We start from the raw sequence: 22,176 nt of genomic DNA, 5'->3' as shown, positions 1-22,176 counted from the left end.
ATCATGATAGCTAAAGGGAAAGAGCCCAGAAACCCATTTCCCCAACATGACTGCCATGAGTTCCTTTTGGACCCCAACTTAATACATTATGCCTTAGGTCAAGTCCAAGTTCATCCCTCATGCCTTCTCTGGTTGTTTTCTATCTCTTTGGAACTTCTATTGCATATAATCTGTTCCTTTCCCTTGGACCAGTCACCAGTCATATCTGTCACAGCACTCGCCATGCCCAAAGCCCCTCTGTGGCTGAAGGAAACCAGGAACAGTGATGTTAAAAGGTAAAGATGACAGGATTTGGATTAGACAGCACCGGAAACTTGGCTAAGTTATGAAATCCCTCAGAGGCTTATTTTATTTGAAATGGTTAACAAAATATGGGGGTTGTGAAAAATCAATAATATAGTGCATGTAAGGTTCTGGACACAGTGCTGAGTGCATAGAATAAAAACCTATTATTGGTAGTAGTAATAATAATAAGGTGATGACCTAGCCACAATTTTTTTTTTTTACTCAAGAAAGCAGTTGTGGGTTATACTTTCTCAGGAGTGACAACTGATTGAGTGAGGAATAGACACTCAACCCAATGGCAACCCATCCATGAGTCAACCATGGTCCATGAGATGGCCTGGCCCAAATAATTCAGTGGTCTACAATTTGTTACAGACCATGGTAATTATCTCAACCAGTCATACTGGCTTCTTTAGGAAATGTGACCCATTAGTTGCTATAGAATGGAGAATGGAGTCTAGTTGGCATGAGAAAGCCCATCCAGGTTGTGGGAGATGCAAACATTGCATCTGAGTTTCTAATAACTTCCAGCCCAAATTCCCAGCCAAAGAACTCTGTGACAGAGGCTTAAAGCTAGTCACCAAACTAATTTCCTCTTCTACAGGAGCCACAGAAAGACCACATTTCCCAGTCTGCTTTGCAGGTAGGTGTGGTCATATGACAATTCCAGACAATGTATTGTAAGCAGAAGTGATGTGCTTTTCTTGTATGCCTGATGCATAAAAACTCCGTGTAGGTTGATTTTCCACACTCTTTTCTATTCTGAGGCTTGATGTGATTGAGAACAGTAACTCTGGAAGCAAATGCTAAAGATGGCAGAGTCACAACATGAAAGGAGCCCAGGTCCCTGATTCCTGACTTAGAATTTCTCATTCCTTATGTGAAGCAGAAATTAAACTATTACATTAAGGCACTGAGATTTGGGAGTTTATCTTTAGAACAACCAGTATTACCTAAACCAATACATTCTCCATAAATATTCCTTTTCTCAAGCTGTTGAAATGACTCTCCAAACTTTGCAACCAAACCAAGGCAAATCACAACAACAATAATCTAAAAGCTTATGAGAGTTCTTAGATTTTCATCTCATAACATCAACCAACTTTTCAGGTCTTTGTGACTTGTCTTCTCCAGCAAGAATATAAAATCCATTCAACTCTCTGTTGCTCGCACTGGCAACCAGTATGCCCTACTCATAGTAGATACTCATTCTGTGCTTCTTGACTGATAAAGACACTTGGGTCACAAGATGATGGTTTAAGCCGTCAGCTCAGAGAGAAAGTACTTGAAGAACTAGTCTTAAGAAACTACCCCTGTAATATCCATTTATTAATAGGCAGAAATTTAGCTAGGAAATAGAAGTAGTTAACAACCAGCAAATCACTGACTGACAGACTCCTGTTTTTCCCTAAGATTCCCAACTTAGAAATTATCAATAGTAGAATACATGAGTTCTTTGAGCAGAGAAAATAAAGCCTGCAGTTAAAACTTGATAAATACAAAAGAAGGGGGGAAATTACACCTCTTTTTCTCAAATGAATGACTATCTAGAAATCAATTTCTATTTCAAAAGGTCTTATTAGTTGTAGATCATAATGTTATAGCACATCAGAGAGTAATGCTGATAGTTAAATTTGCAATAGTTATATATTCAGCTATAACTGCTCAGAGAAGTCAGGCTTAAAAAAAAAAGGTGAAACCTGAAGTTCAAGTGTTTTCCCCTCACTACAGCAGTGGCTTTATTTTACATTTGAGCTCAGGTTCATCATTTTGAACAGAAACACTGTGCTAAATTTCTGGAATATATTAGTTGAGATTCAAAGAATCACAGGGCAGTTGAAAAACAGGAATTACAGCTTGACTTTGTCTACTAAGATGTATTTGTTATAGCTAAAGATGATCCAGTGGCTAAAATCCTCTAATGGTTAGGGAATCAAGAAATTAAATCTGAGTTAACTCTCTTCTATCCTAAATGTAATGATTGCATATTAATTGATTGCTTCTACATGAGGTATATAGAAAAAGCAATAAACTTTTGCAGTAAACTCTCTTGACAAATTGTTTTTGTCCCTAAAGCTCATTTGACCATGGCTTTTTGGATAATGTTGTGATATGTTGAGATCCTCTGATGAGAATAATTGAAAATAATAAACTCTTAGGTTGAAAGTGAAACATTGACACAAACTGTTAATTTTCTGATATAGAGTGAAATAGACTTAAGAATGTTACAACATGCTGATAGTTTCCCCATTAGAAAGTTGACAAGAACATGAAGAAAACTGTAGGATCCTAGAGTGGCCCTTCATTTATAACTTTAAATGTGGCATTGACTCCCCTAAACACCCAATTCTTCTCCTAGTTTTTCTTAAATTCTAATTTCATCACAAGTCCTTTTACCAGAACTTCTTCAGTCCCAAATTCTTCATTTTCATTCATCTCTTGGTTAGCTGGGTTTTATTGAAAAGCGAAGGGATTAGCCTGTACATGAAAAAGGAACTCTCCTCTCTTTGAGATAAAAGAGAGAAGAATGAGCAGATGAAGTTCAGTTTTTAGGTCACAGAGGAGGATATCAGGAGAATATCCACTTAGGAGTCACAGTTATTTCAAAGGTGTAGGAGGCAAGGTCAATTCTTAGAGTGAGGGAAGTGGTGCTGGGTTGGGGGCTTCAAAAGAGATAAAATTTTGTGCTCTGCAAATGGGGATGGGAGAGGATTCTGACAAAGGACCGGTAATGACTTCTGGCCAGTACTGAGGGGCCAAGTGGGAGAGCATGGATTTATAGCAGCAGCAACTGAGTCATTTTCTTCAATAGCACTCAAGTGGGGGTGGTGGAAGTAGGGAGAGAAGGAAATGGAGTTTTAAAAAATGGAATATCCATAAAATAGAAGAGAAGGTTAATTGGGATTAGTAGTGAGAGAGCTGAAAGGGAGAAAGCTATGGTTAGTGAGTAGGGTGTTGGAACTCAAGACTCCCAAAATTGAGCATTTCCAGACAATGATGAGGTCCATGGAGGTGAGTTACCAAAGCCAAAAAGAGGTGAAGGTGGTCAAGGAGCTGAAAGTCAAATGCACAAGCATCCATCCTCGTGCACCTCAGTTGTGCCAAAGCTAAATAGCACTGCCAAGGGAGAGTGTGGAGAGAAAACGAAGAGAAGAGGTTCTAGCACAAAATCTTGGAGAACTTTGGGCGTGGAGGGAGAAAGAGGAGACGGAACTTGGACAGTTAGGGATATGGAAGATTAATTGAGAAAGTGCAGGGCCGTGAAAGGAATGGAGATGAGGATTAAGAAAGAATGGGGCAACGGTGGCCACTGGTTTTGGAGATGAAGTCATTGGTGCGATTGGAGGAGGCACCTTAGCACATGGGAAGAGGAGAAGTACAATATGTCGGTTTGGGTCCCCAGGAGCAGTCCCTGGGACAAGGATTAAATGCAAGTTGTTTATCCACGGCATGATTCTAGGAAATACCAGTAGGGGAGTGGGGAATTGAGACCAGGAAGGGAAGGCAGGAATTAAGGGTGTATTATAGCACAAGTTGTCACTGTGGGTAACCGGGGCTCAATCCCACCAGGAAACTCTGGGAGATGGTTTAGAACACATCTGAGAGTCATCCTGCCTGAGGGGTGAGGGAACTGCGGTATTTATATGCCAATTGCAATCAGATAATTTTACATGATTGATAGTTTTTCCTGGGTGGCTTTGACTCTCCAGCATTTTGACTTGGCAAATGCTCAAACAGAGCAGAATTTGGCCGCCAGAGAAAACTCTCATACAAATAGATCCAGAGGCTTTCATGCACTAAATGCTAAGGCCCAAAGGGATGTAAGCAGGAAAGTGATAGTGTCTATGACCGGAAGGAAGCCAAATTGTGAAGGCTGCAGTAAGTATGATGAAGTAGAGGTATCAAGTGTAGACAGTTCCTTCAGAAAATATAGTGGTAAAGGGAGGACAAGAAAAGTATTATTATGGTGACAAATTTATTTGGTTTTAATGATTTTTATGGTAATGGTTTCTAAACACTTGTCAGACCACTTGGAGATTGGTACCCCACCAAAATACTGTGACATACTTGACTGATTATTCTAACAGATTTATCCAGACTAATTTAAATTTTAACAAATAGTAACTGAAATTATGGAATTACAGCCTGTCAGAGCAGGAAGAGACCTTGGAAAGGCATTAGTTTAACCCTTAATTTTATACATGAGGAAACGGAGATCAAACATGATGTTTATGTTCCCAACTATTTGCAATGAGCATTGGAACCCTGTTGCTCCCTGACGTTGGTTCAGACGATGCATCACCAGAACCACTGCACCAGCCTTTCATGCTGGAAGAGAGAACCAGATTGAGAGAGATTTCTATGAGTGATTAGCCATATAAACCAACCTGTTGGTTACCAGTTCATTTCAGGTCCTCCTGGTCTGCTTTTCTCAAATTTACCCCTAAAATTTTTACAGATTCCAGTTTCCCAAACAAAACTGGGAAAGTTATAAGTTCAGGGATTCCACACCAACAACAACCTACTGGGGAATTCCCTGGCAGTCCAGTGGTTAGGACTCCGGGCTTTCACTGCAATGGACCCGGGTTCAATCAATCCCTGGTCGGGGAACTAAGATCCTGCAAGCTGCATGGTGCAGCAAAAAAACAAAAAACAAAAACCTATTGGATTAACACTTGGTAAAAAGCTAGAATAGGAATTTTATATTTCTTTGACTGCCCCCTTAGTGACGGACGAGCACAGTGCTGTACTTTTAGCAAGCACTTAATAAATATCAAAATCAACGGTTAGAAAACATTCTAAAGGCTTAGCATTATCATCAGATGCTCACTAAATGACAGACAGATGTGTCATGAGATACCGCAATGAGGAAAACCACGCATGCGAGGAAACGTTATAAGACTATCCTAATTTGTATCTGTGTTAAATGACTTCAATTAATTAACTACCATTAATAGCCTAAAATTTTGTGACTTAATGAGAAATTAAGAAGCCCATGACAGAGGAGAGCAAGGAGATCCACAAATCCTATCTTTCCTTGCCCTTAGCTTGTTCTTCACTTCTGTGAAGAGGGGAAAATATCAGTTTCATCAGAAGGCTATCAGTTCTCTTCAAAAATGATGGGAGTTCAAACATAAGAAGGTAGTTGGCATGAAAGAGTCAATTCTAGTCAGTTCCTGTTGACTGTGTTTCTAGGGAGTGTCAACCAGGAATGGGAGACCAAGAGAGAGCTTGCAGGGCCTGAGATGGGGGGAGAGGGATGGGAAACAAGCCACTGTGGATCTCTTAAAGTCCAGGGGTAGCACCATGGGGTGGGGTGCAGAATCAGGCCAAAGGGAACCTTGGAGAGTGTGTCTTCAATGAGGCTTGGCATGAAGCAAATTTGGACCCAGAAGTTGAAGCCCGAAACAAGCCATTCTGGCCATTAACTTAGAAAGGAGGAAAGGACCAAAGAAAAGTTATGGAAGTTTGAAACCAATGGACAAACAAAGTAACAGGAGCACCGTCATAGCGGGGGAAGCGCAGAAGCAGAAGAATATTCCGTTCATTCAATAAACACGTACTTAGCGTATTCAATAAGCAAGTATGATATCAGGCACTGAGACATGGACTTTGGGACAAGTAAGAAAGTTTTCAGATATTAAGGAGCGATCAAGCTCCAGTGTGTAAACCCTTTTCAAGTCTTTGGTTGTGTCACATTTATTAAGTCCCATTGGCCAATGCAAGCCATATGGCCAAGCTCAGAGTCAGTGCAGGAGGGAAGTATCCTAAGGAATTGATACAGAGAGACATAAACAAACGAGGGCCACTTCTGCAACATTCTCCTACCGAAGAGTCTGGGGGTTGCAGCATTTCTGAGTTATCCCATCCAAGGGTGAGGAAGCTAGGAAATGTAGCCACCAGCTCCCATTCTTCCTCGGTTGAGGGTTACACCTGAGGGGCATCAAATCCCTTGCACTTCTGCTTGCCCCAAGCAGGCCAAGCCTGCTTCCACACTCAGAGAACACCCTCAGGCAGAGAGATGCATGAGGACTGTGGCATGTACAGGCACTGTCTATAGGGGACCTCCAGGGTAGGTAAAGGGAATGCAGGAAGGGCATCAAAACATCATCTGCTACACGGAAGGCACAGGTTAGATAAAATACAGGAATCACAGACAAGTAGGAGTGCTCTATATGAGCAACCAGAGTACTGGCAATATGTTTTGTGAGAGATCTGTGATATAGGACATGTGAAGCAGAAGGGAAGCCTTCACAAGGCAGGCAGTGCCAAGTCGAGGTGAGTTTGCATTGAGGCTCATAGTTTCAACAAGTTAAAATAAAAGGGAGTTTATTGAGGATGGTACAGCACGCGAAACAAAGTGCACCGGAATTTTAGAAGGATTACAATTAGTGTTGCCTGACTAGACAACATTCTTGGGAGATGAAACCAAAAAAGTGGACTGAGGATGGTTCATGAGGGGTCACCCACACCATGTTTGGAGAGTGGATTTTGTGGATAAGTAGAAGGAGACATTGAAGGATACTTGGAAAGTATAGCAGAGCGGCCATATACAGGTAACCCTAGAAAAACAAGTTGAGCTAGTAGTGAAGTAGAGGGGCCTGGATCTCCCAGCCTTGTTCCTTTGTCCCAGGGAATCATTCATATCCTGGAAGCAGGTAGCACCATCCCTTTTAACAGATGTTGCTACTAGGGAATCATGCCTTTGATCCTACCACCACTGGCTGATGACATCAGGGATAATAATAGCTTAATTATTGTCTTTGAAGCCACAGTGGATGGCTGGTAGAGGCAGCCAATTCTATCCATGAAATTTATTCCAGCTAAGAACAAAATCACTAAATGCATACTACTTCCTCCCAGACACACAGATACATGAATCTAAAACAAGCCCCCTAACTTAGAAGCCAAAAAGAAAAGCCAGGACAGTAATGTCATCCCAGCACTCCTGATAAGTAGCTTACTCCCTGATAGTCCAAAGGAAGAATGCATGTTCTTACATTTTCATTTCTGAGATAATACATGGAAATTTTGCCTTAGGTTAGAAAGGAACTGTTTGTGAATGAGGCTGAGGGTCAGCTATTCTTCACCTACCTCATTGTCTGACTGTCATTTTAGACTTGATATAAATAAGTTGTGTAGGTTCTTGGGAGTGTTTTGAGTCCCACTGTGGACCAGTAGCTCCATTCCACAAAAACAAACAACCCTGGACAACACTAGCCGTTTGGTATTTTTGTGCTCCTGGTCATAGGGAAGAGCAGCTCTTAGAATCACAGAAGAGAGTTGAGTGTTGTCCATGGAGAACAATACCTAGGAGAAGTGTAGAAATGGGCAAGGTGGGCCTAGAGCCAGGTGTCCTGAGTGCTGGGTCAAGGATTTTCCACTCTCCCCTCTCACTTCCCCTCAGATAGCTAATTCCCCCCTTACAAATAGCTAATCCAAAGGAACATCCATCCATACAGTCATATTTTATTGACAAGTTTTTATTGAGCCCTGCAGAGATAGAGCACATCGAAAGGGATGGGTTTTACAGACAGAAAGGTAACGTATTTAGATTTATGTGCAACAGAAAGCATATTATAGTTCTCTAGACCAGTTTATAAGACTTCCCCTGATCTGATGGTTCCATCCAGTCTCTTACAAGTTACCTATTTTATGTGCTGGGGTGTGGAAAACTCTGTTTAGCAACTGGTTTCTGGTTCTATACCCAGAGGACCTCCTCAGAGCAGGCTAACCTTACACTATGCCCTGATAAGTTCAGGCTGAATAAGATTCTCTGTCACATCTGGTTACTCAAAGAAATGAGTCCTCACACCACAGGCCTCCTTCTGTTGACAGAGGAGCTGGAGGCGCAAATAAACAATTAGGCTCCTCTGCGGTATGAGCGGCATCTGTTCAAAGGAGCTGTCAAGCCTTCCACTCCTCTAGTGAAATCATATTTACTTTATTCATCTAAATAATGTGGCTTATTTGCCTTCAATATGAAATTGTCTTGGCCTGTTTCTTGTTGATTGATTTTTATGAGATAGCATATTTTTTGTGCCTCCATATGCCTCTCTGCTAAGAATGGAATGACTTCTTATTGAACAGTTCCAATTATTATACCCTTTCATAGTTTTAGAATCATTAGATATATTCAAAATGCCCAGCTCCTCATCTCCATTTTATTCACTGCCCATCTAGGCCCCTTCAAAAAATAAAAGGAAAAGAATGATCAAAATAAAGAAAAATAATAAATAAAAATTAAAACAATAAAAGCCACATACTCTATATTCCATTTCCAACACGTTGCTCTCCGTTTGGGTCATTATAGCAATTGGAATCCACTGAAATGGGCTATATTATTTTCAGGACTATTTTTTAAAAGCCACTTTAAGTGGACAACAATTAAGGAAGGTACAGAGATTTCTCATATACCCCTGCCCCTACACACTCATACTGTCTACTTTTATCAACATCACTCACCAGAATGGTACATTTTTACCAAAGATGAACCCACATTGACACATTATAATTGCCCAAAATTCATAGTTTACCGTAGGGTTCACCCTTAGTGTAAATTCTGTAGGTTTTGACATGAGTTTAATGACATATATCTATCATGATAATATCATACAAAATCTCTTAACTTCCCCCAAATTCTCTGTGCTCTGCCTGTTCTTCTCTGCCCCCACCCGCATCCCCTGGCAAACACTGATCTTATTTTTCTCTGCACAGTTCTGCCTTTTCAGGAATTTTAGATAGTTGGACTCATTCAGACTTTTCCAACTGGCTTCCTTTGCTTTAGTAATATGTCTTTTTGTGGTTTGATAGCTCGTTTCTTTTTAGCACTGAATAATATTCCATTATCTAGACGTACCACAGTTTATTTACCCATTCATCTACTGAAGGACATCTTGGATGCTTCCAAATATTGACAGTTATGAACAAAGCTGCTATAAACATCTGTGTGCAGGTTTTTGTCTGAACATGAGTTTTCAGCTCATTTGGGTAAATACCAAGAAGTGCAATTGCTGGATTATATGGTAATAGTATGTTTAGCTTTGTAAGAAACTGCCAAACTGTCTTCCAGAGTGGCTGTGCCATTCTGCATCCTCACCAACAATGTATGAGATTTCCTGTTGCTCCACCTTCTCACCAGCATTTCGTGTTGTCGGCATTCCAGATTTGGGCCATTCTAATAGATGTGTAATGATGTGTCATTGTGGTTTTAATTTGTAATTCCTCATGACATGCGATGTGGAGTATCTCTTCATATGCTTATTTGCCACTTGTATGTCTTCACTGGCGAGGCATCTGTTATGGTCCTTGACCCATTTTTAAATTGGGTTCTTTGTTTTCTGATTGTTGAATTTTAAAAGTTCTTTGTATATGTTGGATAGCAATCCTTTATGTATCCTCTGCAAATATTTTCTCCCAGTCTGTCACTTGTTTTCTAAATTCTCTTGATACTGTCTTTCACAGAAGTTTTTAATTTTAATGAAGTCAATACTTGAACAACTACTCAGTGAGCTTAAATTGTTGACCCAGGAAATCGTGAGCTAAATAATTGGTTTCTGTTTGGAGCTACTAAGATTTTTGGTCGTTTGTAGCACACATTATCATGGTGATACAGGACTGAAACTCAAGTGCCTGAGAGGCTTTCTCCAAGGTTAGAGAACCGTAATGAGGACCCCTGCGGCTCCTCAGCCACCAGAGCCACAAACTACCTCCATGGGTTTGCTTATCTCTCCAACTCTCAGTCGCTAATCATGTTCTCGGAGCTTCTTTGTGAATCACCTAAGAGCGTGACAACAGAGGCAATTAATGTTGGTCCTGTTGAGGCAGAAGACAAAGGAAGAGTCTTGTGCAGGAGAGGAGGTGGCCTTTCCCTGTTATTCTCCAGACCCACTTTTTACCCATCTCTTTTTCCAAAGCAAGACAGAAAGAGGTGAGAGTATTCAAATAGCTGAGATGTGTGATCCTAGGTCCAAACTTTAAGGTGGAGGAACTTTGGTTGGGGGTAAGATGCAACTCAGTACAGGTGAGCATTGAGAACCTGTAAACAAGAGATTGTTCAGGCTGAAGCATGGTTGTAACATAGGCAGGACTATGCCTTTGGTGCCCCTCTCCTTCCTCTCTCAATTCTCTTCTCTTCCTTTCTGGCCCTAGGAACTTCCATCTTGTCAGCAAATCTCAGTGAGGCATTTAGCTGACCATGGCTTAGGGTGTTACCCACCCCATCCCCCCAGAGATAACTGGACTTTCGTGCAAGTATTCAATACACACACACACACACACACACACAAATTAAAGTTAGGATGGGGCTGAGTGGGAACCTTTTAATGCTATCTAAATCACACCAGCTGACACTGCCTCTCCCCCAGAAGTTCTAAGGGTCTCCCTTCCTCTCTCCTTCTCCCCTTTCCTTACCTTCTCTTGTCTAATGCACAGCTGCAATCTCCTTATTTCTATCCTTCTTTCTTTGTATAATATTATATGTTTCTGTCAATTGCACAATGTAGTTTTCCCGTGTGTTTCCTCATTGGCCTATAAGTACCAGTAGGGCAGAGCCTGGGACCCCACCCACCTCCACCCAGTTCCCTTTCTCCCTCATCCTTATTGCAAAGTGCAGTCCCCCACCCGTAAGAGATTGCATGCAATCCGGGGAAATTAAGAATGGTCTCAGGAAATGTCAGTAAAATGCAGAGCCTAGCCCTCCCTGTAAAATACAGGACCCCTAAATGAAATTGACAAGCAGTTATCAGCTGAACCAGTTTTCAATCCTTGATGTATTGCTTCCCAGTTTTTATTCCTTGAACCTCTTGACAGCAGCTCCCCTTGAAAATAAAATTATAAATTTCTTCATATGTGGAATGAAGTCCATTGTTCTACCAAACTAGACTCCCAAATAAACATGATTGAGCATCATGAAAATAAGCACAATGGACAAAGCCACTTAAGGAAAAGTGATGGGTCTGAGCCAGAGAGTCCTAGCTGCTTGGGGGCTCCGGACCCATTTGAGAATCTGTGAGAAGCAGTGGTCATTCCTGAAACAAGCAAATGCATAGAAGCACAAAATTTGGGGTGGAGACAATGTTCGCAGACCAGCGTCCAGGGGTTGCCTGAGGGGAAAGAACTCTGGTCTAAAGGAAGGTGGGCAGTGGGCTCTAAGAGGATTTAACACGCCTTATTATCTGTTCACAATCGGCGGCCAGTTCCCTGGGGTTCCTGGCTGTTGAGGAAAGCGAGTGTGTGGGTTCAGAGAGGAGCTTTAGCTTGGAGCCATGGTTATCAGTGGGAGAAGGAGGCAGGCGGGGCAGAAAAGAGGCAATGAGAAGCGTTGCTGGGATCCATAAAATTTCGCGGCATAATGAGAATTTCTAAAAACTGCAAGTCTGAGTTAGCAACGTTATTATACTGTCACCCAGCCTGAACCTTCAAGCTGACAATTTGCTGTGAATTCTTCTTTCACTTCTTTTTTTCTCCTTCCTTCTGGAACCATGTGTATTTTGCCTTAAGACACAAAGGTGATGGTGTAAAAGAAAAGAAGGGTGTGTGTGTATGTGTGTGTGTGTGTGTTTAAACGAAGGAAACATTTGAGAATATACTAAGTGTTGAAATATATGAGAGGTTTCGTATTGGGACACAGGTGAGGGTTTGGGGACCTAAGATTGCTTTTAATATGTCTTTTCTATTTGGAAGATCAGCATTCTACTTAAGAAACGGAGGAAGGCGCAAGCATTTCTTCACTGACGTCTGTGTGGGCAGCAGGTACCTTGCACTACTGTAAGCCGCACGGCATCTGTCTTTCCCTGCCCGTGATTAGCTTGTGCTTGCACATGATCTCCCCAGACAGTTGCTTCTCAGAGGCTCAGAGGGCAGTGGATTTGGGGTCTGCACTCCAAAGACAAGAGGCAAAAAGGGCTCAGAAAAATAACCAGTGCCTGCAGGTTAATCTCCTGTTAAGTCTGTGGTCAGTCAGTTTACCTGTTTATTGCCCGAGTTTCCAATTTCAGCTCTATGAGACCAATTGACTCCATTTCTTCCATAGCCAAGACAGTGCTTCTAATCAAAGAATCCCGGGTCGTGGGTCCCAAGTACACCGCAGAGGGTCACTCGCCAGCCTGGCTGTCCTTGAGTCGCACTCCTCCTTGTCAGGAATTCCAGCCTGCAATCTGTTGGATTCATAGCCAGGGTTATCAAGGGGGACGGCACATAGAGCGAGACAGCAACGGAAGCGGTGGGTGGGAAGCGTCTGGAGTTACAGTCAAGGAGACCAGGGATTTCTGTTGAGAGCTCCCTCTTGACTGGGCAAGTCCTGCTCCTCCCTGAGCCACAATGTCTTTCTCTATAAAATGAGGCACTTAGACCAAGCAAGGGGTGCCACTCAACTGCCTTCAGTTAACATAACCATGTGAAGTGACTTCAGTATGTGACAAAGGGAAGTGGTGGGACCTCTGGCTTGAAATTTTTAAATATATGATCCTCTTAAGGGCATTCAAATTTAATTTTAAAAGTATTTTTACATTTTAAAAACTTTCAATTTGGGAATAATTTTAGACTTAAGAAGTTGGCAAAAATTGCACACAGGTTCACCCATGTTCATAGCAGCATAATTCACAATAGCTAAGAGGTGGAAGCAACCCAAGTGTCCATCATCTGGTGAACAGATAAACAAAATGTGGTACGTACGTACAATGGAATATTATTCAGCCTTAAAAAGGAAGGGAGTTCTGGCAGTGCTTCACATGGATGAACCTTGAAGATATTCAGCTGAGTGAAATAATCCAGTCACAAGAGGACGAATATTTTATGATTCCACTTATATGAGGTCCCAGAGTAGTAATATTCTTAGAGACAGAAGGTAGAATGGCGGTGGCCAGGGGCTGGGGGGAGGGGAGAATAGGAAGTTATCATTTAATGAATGTAGAGTTGAACGTGCAGGATCAAAAGAGTTCTGGATATCGATAGCGGTGATGGCTGCTCAACAATGGAGATGTACTTAAAGTCGCTAAACTGTACACTTGAAACTTTAAAATGAAAAATTTTTATATTCTGTATATTTTACCACAATAAAAAAATTACTCTTTTTTAAATGGCAACAAAGTTCCCGTATACCCTTTATCCAGCTTTCCCAAAGTTAACGTCTGACAGAACCATAGTACAATTTATCAAAGCCAGGAAAAACATTGATATAACACTATTAATTAATCTACAGATTTCGTTCACAGTTTTCCAAGTGTTCCACTAATGTCCTTTTTTCTGATCCAGGATCCAATCCAAGATTTGTATTACATTTAACTGTCCTGTCTCCCTAGTCTCCTCTGGTTTCAAACATTTCTGCAGTCCTTATTTGTCTTTTATGATCTTGAAGATTTTGAAGGGTACTAGCCAGTTATGGGTTTGCCTGATGTTTCCTCCTGACTGAATACAGGTTATGTATTTCTGGCAAGGAAATTATGTAAGTGATGTCTCCTTCTCAGTGCATTGTATCATGAGGCACATGATTTTGATATGTTTCATCTGTAGTGAGGTTAACTTACATCACTTGGTTGAGGACGTCTCTGCCAGGTTTCTCCACTGTAAAGTATTATTTCTCTTTGTTTATCATTATATTTCCCTCACTAATTTTAGCATCCTTTGGTGACACTTGCCAGCCACAGTTATTTATGGTGTTTCCAAACGGTGATATTCGATTTCTGTTCATTACTTCTACTTTTGTTAATTGGAATTCCACTGTAAGAAAGAGTTTTCCATTTGCCTCTATTCAAATTTAATTTTTTACAAAAAATCAGTAAAACAGAGCCAGAACAATGTCCCTCCAAAGCTCACTGGTGCTCTAGAGCCCCAAATTTCCTTTCTTGTGTTAAAAATTCTCAGATTCTTCATGCCCTCCAGAATAGGAAGTAAAACTCCAAGTTCACACCACCTGACAGTGGTCATAAGCACAAGTCTTTGGAGAGCAAAAGATAAGCACACTTACATTTTCTTTCCTTCTCCCTCTACCCCTGCACCTTTTTGATCAAATCTTACCATTACCCTGAGTACATCAGCAGGGTTAAGTAGAGAAAACATTCAAGAATCACTGAGCCTGGAAAAATGCACATGAAATATTTATGTTTAATTCTCCCTGAAGAATGTGGTTTTTAATGAACAGGAACAAAATCACAAATGCTACAGTGTTCTAAAAGATTTTCATTTACACACCAGACCCCTAGCCAAACTTGCTGTGCCCTTGAAGTTCATCCAGTATCTGCTTTTCTGGCCTCAGGCCCCCTCCTCCTTTGCCAGGAATGTCCCTTGAGGGCCCTTATTTGGGCTGCTCCAGGCTGGTGTCACCTGCTGACAGACAGAGCCAATATTATTGTAGAGTTTCAGGTCTGCACAGTCCTAAAAAATGAAGGAATAAAACATTTTTTTCAGCTAGCTATTTGTTCCTGTTATCCATTGCTGAGTAACAAACCAACCCAAAACTTCTTAGTATAAACAACAACCATTTTATTATGTTCATGGACTTGGGATCAAAGATTCATACAGGGTACAGTGCAGATGGCTTGCTGTGGTCCACATGGGGCCCATTTAATGCGTAATGGTCTTTGGTTTTCTCTTCTTGTGATACCTGAGAGAAGAGAATGGAGAACTTGGTGTGGGGATGAATATAAAGGGAAGGCTCCATGGAGGAGAACAGAAGATTAAAAGATGGATAAAAACTAAAGTAATGGAGGAAAGAATAGAAGGTTTGGGGGGAGGGGAGGTGAACGGCATTACATAAGAAAAGGTAGGGAAATGGGGAGGAGAACGGTGACAGGGAACCAGAGCGCCAAGTCTGATAGGGGATTAGCAGGGGTTTTCTCACATACATGCCCATCCCAGGGGGCCCCGGCATGCACCCCAGCTCTGGGGTCCCTGTTCTAGGGCGCCACCAGAAGCTAACCACGCCTGTGTCTGTTTGACTCTCCACAGCTCCCCTTCGCCGAAGGCCTGTATCATTTTTATCACAATGGCCTGGCAAAGGCCAAGAGGAGACGCAGCCTGCGCCATCAGCAGCAGCTGGAGAGAGACCCCAGGGTGAGTTTTCCTGGAAACCTGCCTTCTAACCTCTGTTGCCGCAAGCGAGCCCATTGCAGGGGGTGTACAAGGGAGCAGGCAGGAATTCTGAAGTAAAGGCACTTGATGTGTAGGCCAAATGGATCCCTTGCAGAGTGGTCCTAGGGACTCTGCTCCTGTCTTACCCATAATAATTAAACCCTTGATCGGCCGGAGGTGGGGGAGTAAACAGGAGTACCACCTCTTTTCTGGCTTTTTCTCCTGCGTTACCGTGTGAGGACTGCTGGTTGCCCGGGGACATGCTTTGGCCTGCGATGCCTGGGAAGACACCAAGCAGTTTAATAAGTCATTTTATGGGCGGTTTCTACTGGTGAATCCACATGCTCTGAGGAGACTGCCGTGCCCCATATGGCCAGTGAGCGATCAGCTCACAATAGGCAGTGGGCTTCTCCGTGTCCAAGCACGACTGAAGCCACAAGACCTGCTCAGCCCCTCTTCCCACACTGTTCTTTCTGATAAGTTACCGCATGCCCCATGCCTTCTGGATGCTCATGACTCCCACTTTTACCTCCGATCTTTACCTTGCTCTTGGACACCAGCTCTCACTTCCTACTCCCTTTCCCCTCAGAAACCTAAATTCAACTTTCTTGTAACCAAACTTATCATCTTGGCCATAAAGCAGCTCCTTTTCCAGTGTTCCCACTTCCTGTTTTCTCAGAATAAGAACTTTGGGCGTCGTTGAATCCTGACTGTCCCCACCTCCTCCGCCCTCCCCACACTCATTCAACTGGGAGATTCTGATTTCTCATATGCAGTTCACCTACAGGGAAATTAATAATCCAGGCAGTTTGCTCTCTGTACACTGAAGGCTTCATACCCTCTTCCCCAGGACTTGGGCGACAGTGGATGTGAAGAGGGTCAGACGTTTGAGTTAGAGGTTTAACATGAGACTCCTTTGGAGCTGATGGAATCTGGAATCATTCTTGTGGGGCTTTTCATGTGAACATTTGACTGGGTTTAATGTGGCCTTTAATTAGGAACGCAGATGAAACAGACTTCCCCGCAGATCACCAACTGAGGGCCACAGGCAATTTTCCTTTATCTCCTCAACCCAGGGGATCCCGCATTCCCTAGAGTGAAAATACTGCTCTGAGAAGCCCCTTTATCTTTGCTTTTGCAGTAAGATCCAAGCTGCTGGTGCTGTCAGCCCATGCCCAGCATTAGTAAAGGGTCTGTTGTAGAAGCTGGCACCGTTACCTAAGGGAGAAGCTCTCCTTTCTGTCATCACAGCCTTGGCCTGGCTGTATCAGTTCAGTGTCTGGGGATGCCCTTGAGAAGCCCTGGACAGATATGCTGCCTGTCTCACCTGTGGACCCAGAGTGGGTACCAGCAGACAATGACCACTCTGGGGCAAGTGATACTGGTTTTCCCTATGCTTCCTACCTGCCCCATGATCTTACCCTTTATGGCCAATGTTTTACTTTTATTTATATAATTCTTAAAAGTTCCTTTGGTTTCTTTTCTTCCACAATTAAACACATTGCCCCGAGATCATTCAGAGAAGCACATAAAAGAAATTGGGGCAGAAGGAAAGTGGTGCTTAAAAGGCTTGGATAGGGAAAGAGAACCAAGGAACAGTGAAACTAAGAAGCCATTGTTGGGTTCAGAGAGACTCCTCAGGCCCATTAGGTTAAGATTTTCTTATTTTTGCAGTTACTTGAAATGATCTTTGAAATGCTGATTCTTAAAGTGTGGAGTGATGTTTCTGAAAGAGAAGAAAAGATGGGATGGATAATAAGGAAGGAAATCATGTATTGGTGATTCCAATCATTTGTCTTTCTCCTCAAAATAGTATCTATTTTAACCGAAAGGAGCATCCATTCCCCATTGCCCATTATAAGGTCCCGGTAGCCATCTGCCTCTACCTGGTGGGGGTATGCGTGTACCTGCCCACAAAGACCAAGAGAAGAGAGCAGCAAAACTGAAGGTCATAAATCTCCCGTAGCTTTTATCTGCCTTCTCATCAAGGTTAAATGTCAGGGCTGCTGTGAATAATAAAATCATTTTAGGAAAAGAAATAAAGCATAAAACCTCATGATTCTTTGCAAAAAGAAAAAAAAAAAACAAGAAACAAAAAACAAAAAACCCTGCTAGTAATGACTGCCTTGTTCCAAAACATTAGATTAAGGCCTCAGTCTTTCCTGCAGGATGTTCTTGTGGTCGTTTAATTTTGGCATCGGCTGACAGGAATCGGGTGACTACTCTTAAACAAAAACCATTGATGAGGAACAGTACAACAGCAGTGTTATGAGGATTCTGGAAGCCCTGTGGGTTTCTAGACCTTAAACTAAGGGCAGATATGTCGAGTTAGGATACCTCAACGTGGGGTTACCCAAGCACATTCAAACAGGTTTCTTGTCTCTTGCACAGACATTGCAAGTTACTTTTCATGAATCAAGATCTTAAGAACAAGTTGTTTTATCCTCCTCTGAAACACGTTGTCTCCTAGGCTTATCAGCTTTAATCATGCTCGCAGCCCCAGCTTCCTTCTTCCGCTGTCTCTGCATTACTTCCTGGCCTCTCTCACTAGCTGTCCCCTGGCTTGTGAAAGACAATACAGAACCCAAGGAGCCATGTACATAAGTCCGGGAGGGTTTCAGCTTCTATAGACTCTCAGGGCTCAATCTACCTAGGTAGCTTTTTAGCCAAAGAAACTACCAAGATCTCCTATCAACCCAACAAATAGAGAAGAAAAAGATAGAGGACCAAGCTTACTTTTGGTTTTGTTTTGGCTTCAGAACAGAAATTTCAAGGATGTTTGTCCCTCATTTCACGACTAACTTTTATGTTTAAGGAAAAGAAGAAAACGACTAGAAAGGGATCACATGGACTTTTTGTCCAGGCCAATACAGGGCTGCTTTCAATTATCTTTATATTTGTTCATCAATATTCAGGGCAATAGCTAAGAAAAAGATTCTGGTGCAGACTGTTTTAAAGGTATTCTCTTGCCTTTCCATTTCTTTCTGCTAAAAAGACTAGCATAATGCCATGTAACATCATTTAGACGCTAAAAAGCAAAAACGGTGTCTTTTTTATTTCTGGGTATCTCTGTATAGTGCAGTTCTGAGCACACAGTAGATGCTCAAAAAGTGACTGTCAAACGAATAGATGGATGGTTAATGATTTTTTTCAGAGTTTTAATCTATGAAATAATACTGTTCATCTCATCTTATGTTTTCATTGCTATTCTAAAATGTGCATCCACTAGGAAACAGAAGTATAGCCTTCTTTCTAACGCTTCCTTTAAATACATTCTTAATTGTGGGTAAAAGAAACCAATTCATTTCATCATTTTCAAGTCTTGTCACTGAAAATCCCATGAGGAAGCCGTTTTTAATTTCCACAGTCACTCTGTGTTCCTGATCATATTCGAAGTCACAGTGCAACCACCGAAGCAAGAACAACATGTTTGGAAAGTGTGTGGATAGCTAAAATAATTTGAAGATGTAATAAATAAATCCAAAGCTGAAATGAAATAATAAAACCAAAAATTCCTTCTCAGCATCAAGGTCAAGAACAAATAATCCATGTTCAAAACCTCTATGACATTTGTGAAACTTTAGCTAAGAGCAGCGTCAACAAATTTCAAAGTCAAACCTGACTGTGGTCCACAGTCTACACATCAAACCCCATACGTTCTACAAGTACTTGAAAAGCTGCTGGGGAATAGATTTATTTAAGACATTTGTTTCACAGTCCTGTTGAATCATATCCGCTTATCTGACATAGAGAGCATTGAAATGAAATACGTTCAGAAACATAAAGACTCACATGGTTCAATAACACCCACCAGTTATATGGAAGCCAGATAATTTAACAAAAAATAACCTGAACGTCATTTGTTGCGAGAAATTATATTTGATTCAAGAATTACAAACGTTTATTTCCTTTTCTCAGCAATGCTACTAGACCATCCAATTATCCCTTGGGATCATTTTTACACCCGTTTCAAGTCAGAAACTCCTATCCATCCACTGAAACCTTTTCTCAGTTCCCCGGTCTCAAAGGACGTTTCATGTTTCCTCTGTGTTCTGTACACAGGAACTGTATCTTCCTAGCTTCTTCCTCATCCAAGTGTATTCACATGTCTTATGACCATAGGTGTCAGCACATGATCCCACAGTGATTCACTTTTGTTCTTTAAAGGTCTATTCTGAGCATATTTGTGAGTTTTCAGGGCACTCCAAAAACCCACAAAAGTTAGTTTCACTGGATAGTCTTCAAAAATCTCATAGAACGATACAATCTGAACAAAAGAGAATTTTGCCTACTCTTTCAAACTAACTGGACATGACTGGTGTGATCTGTTTGTAAAAATCTGAATAATGAGTGAATCAGGCTTCCTTTGTCCATGGGACTTAATAATACAATAATTGATATTATTTTTTAATGGATTCATTATCATAGCTGAAACTCAGGTGGTTGACAGAAGCTGGGAATGGCTTGTAATTGCTTTGGGTACTTCAGCAGTTCAAACAAGCAAAGAAATTCATTTACCTTCTTCCTCCACAAGTTACGTGAAATTTTGTCATAATCGCTAAGCTCTTAGCTTCCAGTCTTTTCAAATACCTAACATCAGTCACAGTAATTTGTAATGATAAGGGCAATCCACTTGTATGTATTGTGTCTTTCCTTGGATTAATATTAAATAACTGTTTGATCACAGTCGTCCCTCAGTTTCCACAGAGAATTGGTTCCTGGACCCCCGCGAATACCAAAATCGCAGATGCTCAAGTCCCTTATGTAAATGGCATTGTGAAGTTGGCCCTCCATATCCGCGGGTTCCACATCTGCGGATACGGAGGGCTGACTGTACTTCGATTAAAATTTGGAGAAGAGAAGAAAAAACACAATTATGTTCTGGAAAACCTACTTTCAAATAGAAAATGTCGTGGAGAAAAATGCCTTCCCTCACTTTTCGTTTTGGTTTTGACCAAACCTTCCTCCAGTGGGCGTGTCCTCTCCTTACGTCACAGTGACGCACGAGAGTCTCAGCCTGCGGGACTGCTAAAAATAGAAATTAGATCATTTTAGTGCCTTTAAAAAAAAAATTATAACCCCCCCCAGAAAAAATAGCTTGGTTTATTTGGTTGGTTTTGATTTTTATACCTTAAAAAAATTTGTTTCTGGTTTCCACATTTCTTTTTTTTAATAGGTTGTTTTTTATCTTCATACTTAACTCTAAGATGGTTAGGTTTGAGGTTTTGAGATACTGCTCTAAGAAATGTATAGAAATCCCCTAATTTATCTTCTGAATGTCTTCTTTAGGGAAAAAAAGAAAGCCGATAGATTTAATTATATTTTACTTATTTAGAAACACAGACATGGTGAGTTTATTATAAATTGTATAGCAAATACAATAGTATTTTGAATTTCTGTAGAGCTTTTATTCCAGAGGGCATTCATGGCTGCCTTTTCTTCATCTTCTCCTTTCCTTGTACCATGAGTTGGACCAACAGATGCTATTACATCTTGAAATAGAGGTAACAAAAAGGTTGACGTGTGCCTGAGTCGCACATGAGTTTGAAAGCCCAAAACAGCAGTTCGGGTCCCCAACAATGGTGACCATCTTTTCCAACCTGGATTTAGGTCTCTTGGTCAGACAAGGGAACAACCTATTTGGAATTGGGATTCTCACAGGGAAAAGACGGTCCATGATGCACGATCATAAGAGCTCGATGGTCCATGAATAAAGCCGTGCAAGTATAGAGTTGGCCAATGGTGGGGTTTGAAAGTGGAATGAAATTCCTTTAACTCTCGGGGCCTTAGAGGCACAGATTAGCCGGAATTCCCAAGAGAGACTCCTCCGTGGGAAAACAAGGGTTCATGGGTGCATCTGGCATGTCTATTGCAGACAGAGAAATAAACTGGGGACATATGGAGCAGAAATAAAGTGATGTTGATGCCAGAGAGCGCAGAATAAGATAGAGAAGGAGAGACAGATGCACAGGAAACATTTAAAAAAAAATTATTGGGTGCGACTCAGCCCCAAACCCACCTCCCAACAGTTGTCATGTGACCCCCTTCAGTGAACTGGACCTTTCCTGTTCTGTTAACAGCTCAATTTTCTATCATAAAAAAGGGAACCACATTGCCTACCTTGAAGAGGCAAATCACTCCATAAGGAGTACATAGCAGAGTTTAGCATCATTTCTTCCCTTTTTCCTCTGGTTTTCCCTCCTTGCTTCTCTCCACCTTATTTCCTCTCCTCAAGAATCCAGAAGCAACAAGCACACGCTTTTAGAATGTGTGTCTCAGGGTTCAAGAGGAAAGCTGCTTTACAAAAACTGAACTACAAATGCAAGTGAATACCTGTACAGTGCAATCCATTAGGAGGCCATTTGGACTCATCCGTCTCAATGCCCAGCCAGCCAGCTAGTGACCCTCTCTGCACATAAGTGAGAAGAAAGCAAGATTACGTTCATGACATTTCTGCAGGAACCAGACCACTGAGTAAGAAGAGGCCAGAGGGGATCTCTCTGGGGCTTCCTCTCAGTTTAATTTGATAACAATCGTAAGACTAGTTCGTGTCTGTTGAATGCTGTTGTCTTAGTTTGGGTTCCCGCAAAAAGCAAACCCTGAGACAAGGACTTAGAAGAGGGTCACTTATTTGGGAGGTTGATTCTCAGATGCACAAGAGAACGAGTAAAATGATGGAGGGAAGTGAGGAAAGCAAATAGAGGGTGAGATTTTTAGCAGGTCTGCATTGTAGGCAGCTGAGATCCAGTCCCACTGGGGGCCCTTCAGAGCTGTCCCACAAGGAAGGCGGTTGCCCGATGAGTAATCTACTGGCTCTGTCTC

At 41.7% G+C, this 22,176-nt stretch overlaps 1 protein-coding gene across 2 annotated transcripts in view; it reads left to right on the top strand.

Moving 5' to 3' along the window:
- PCSK2 (proprotein convertase subtilisin/kexin type 2) overlaps nt 1-22,176 on the top strand; it is a 208,468-nt gene that overhangs the window by 4,777 nt on the left and 181,515 nt on the right. The window contains exon 2 of one of the 2 annotated variants that reach the window (XM_068523828.1): nt 15,232-15,336. The exons of the other annotated variant lie outside the window; for it this stretch is intronic. Within the exon in view, the coding sequence (XP_068379929.1) occupies nt 15,232-15,336 (105 nt within the window). The remainder of the gene's footprint in view (nt 1-15,231; nt 15,337-22,176) is intronic. 2 annotated transcript variants of the gene reach the window in all.

This window comes from Eschrichtius robustus, chromosome 16 (assembly GCF_028021215.1).
Source record: "Eschrichtius robustus isolate mEscRob2 chromosome 16, mEscRob2.pri, whole genome shotgun sequence".
Classification (NCBI taxonomy): domain Eukaryota; kingdom Metazoa; phylum Chordata; class Mammalia; order Artiodactyla; family Eschrichtiidae; genus Eschrichtius; species Eschrichtius robustus.
This window is presented reverse-complemented; position numbering and strand designations above follow the sequence as displayed.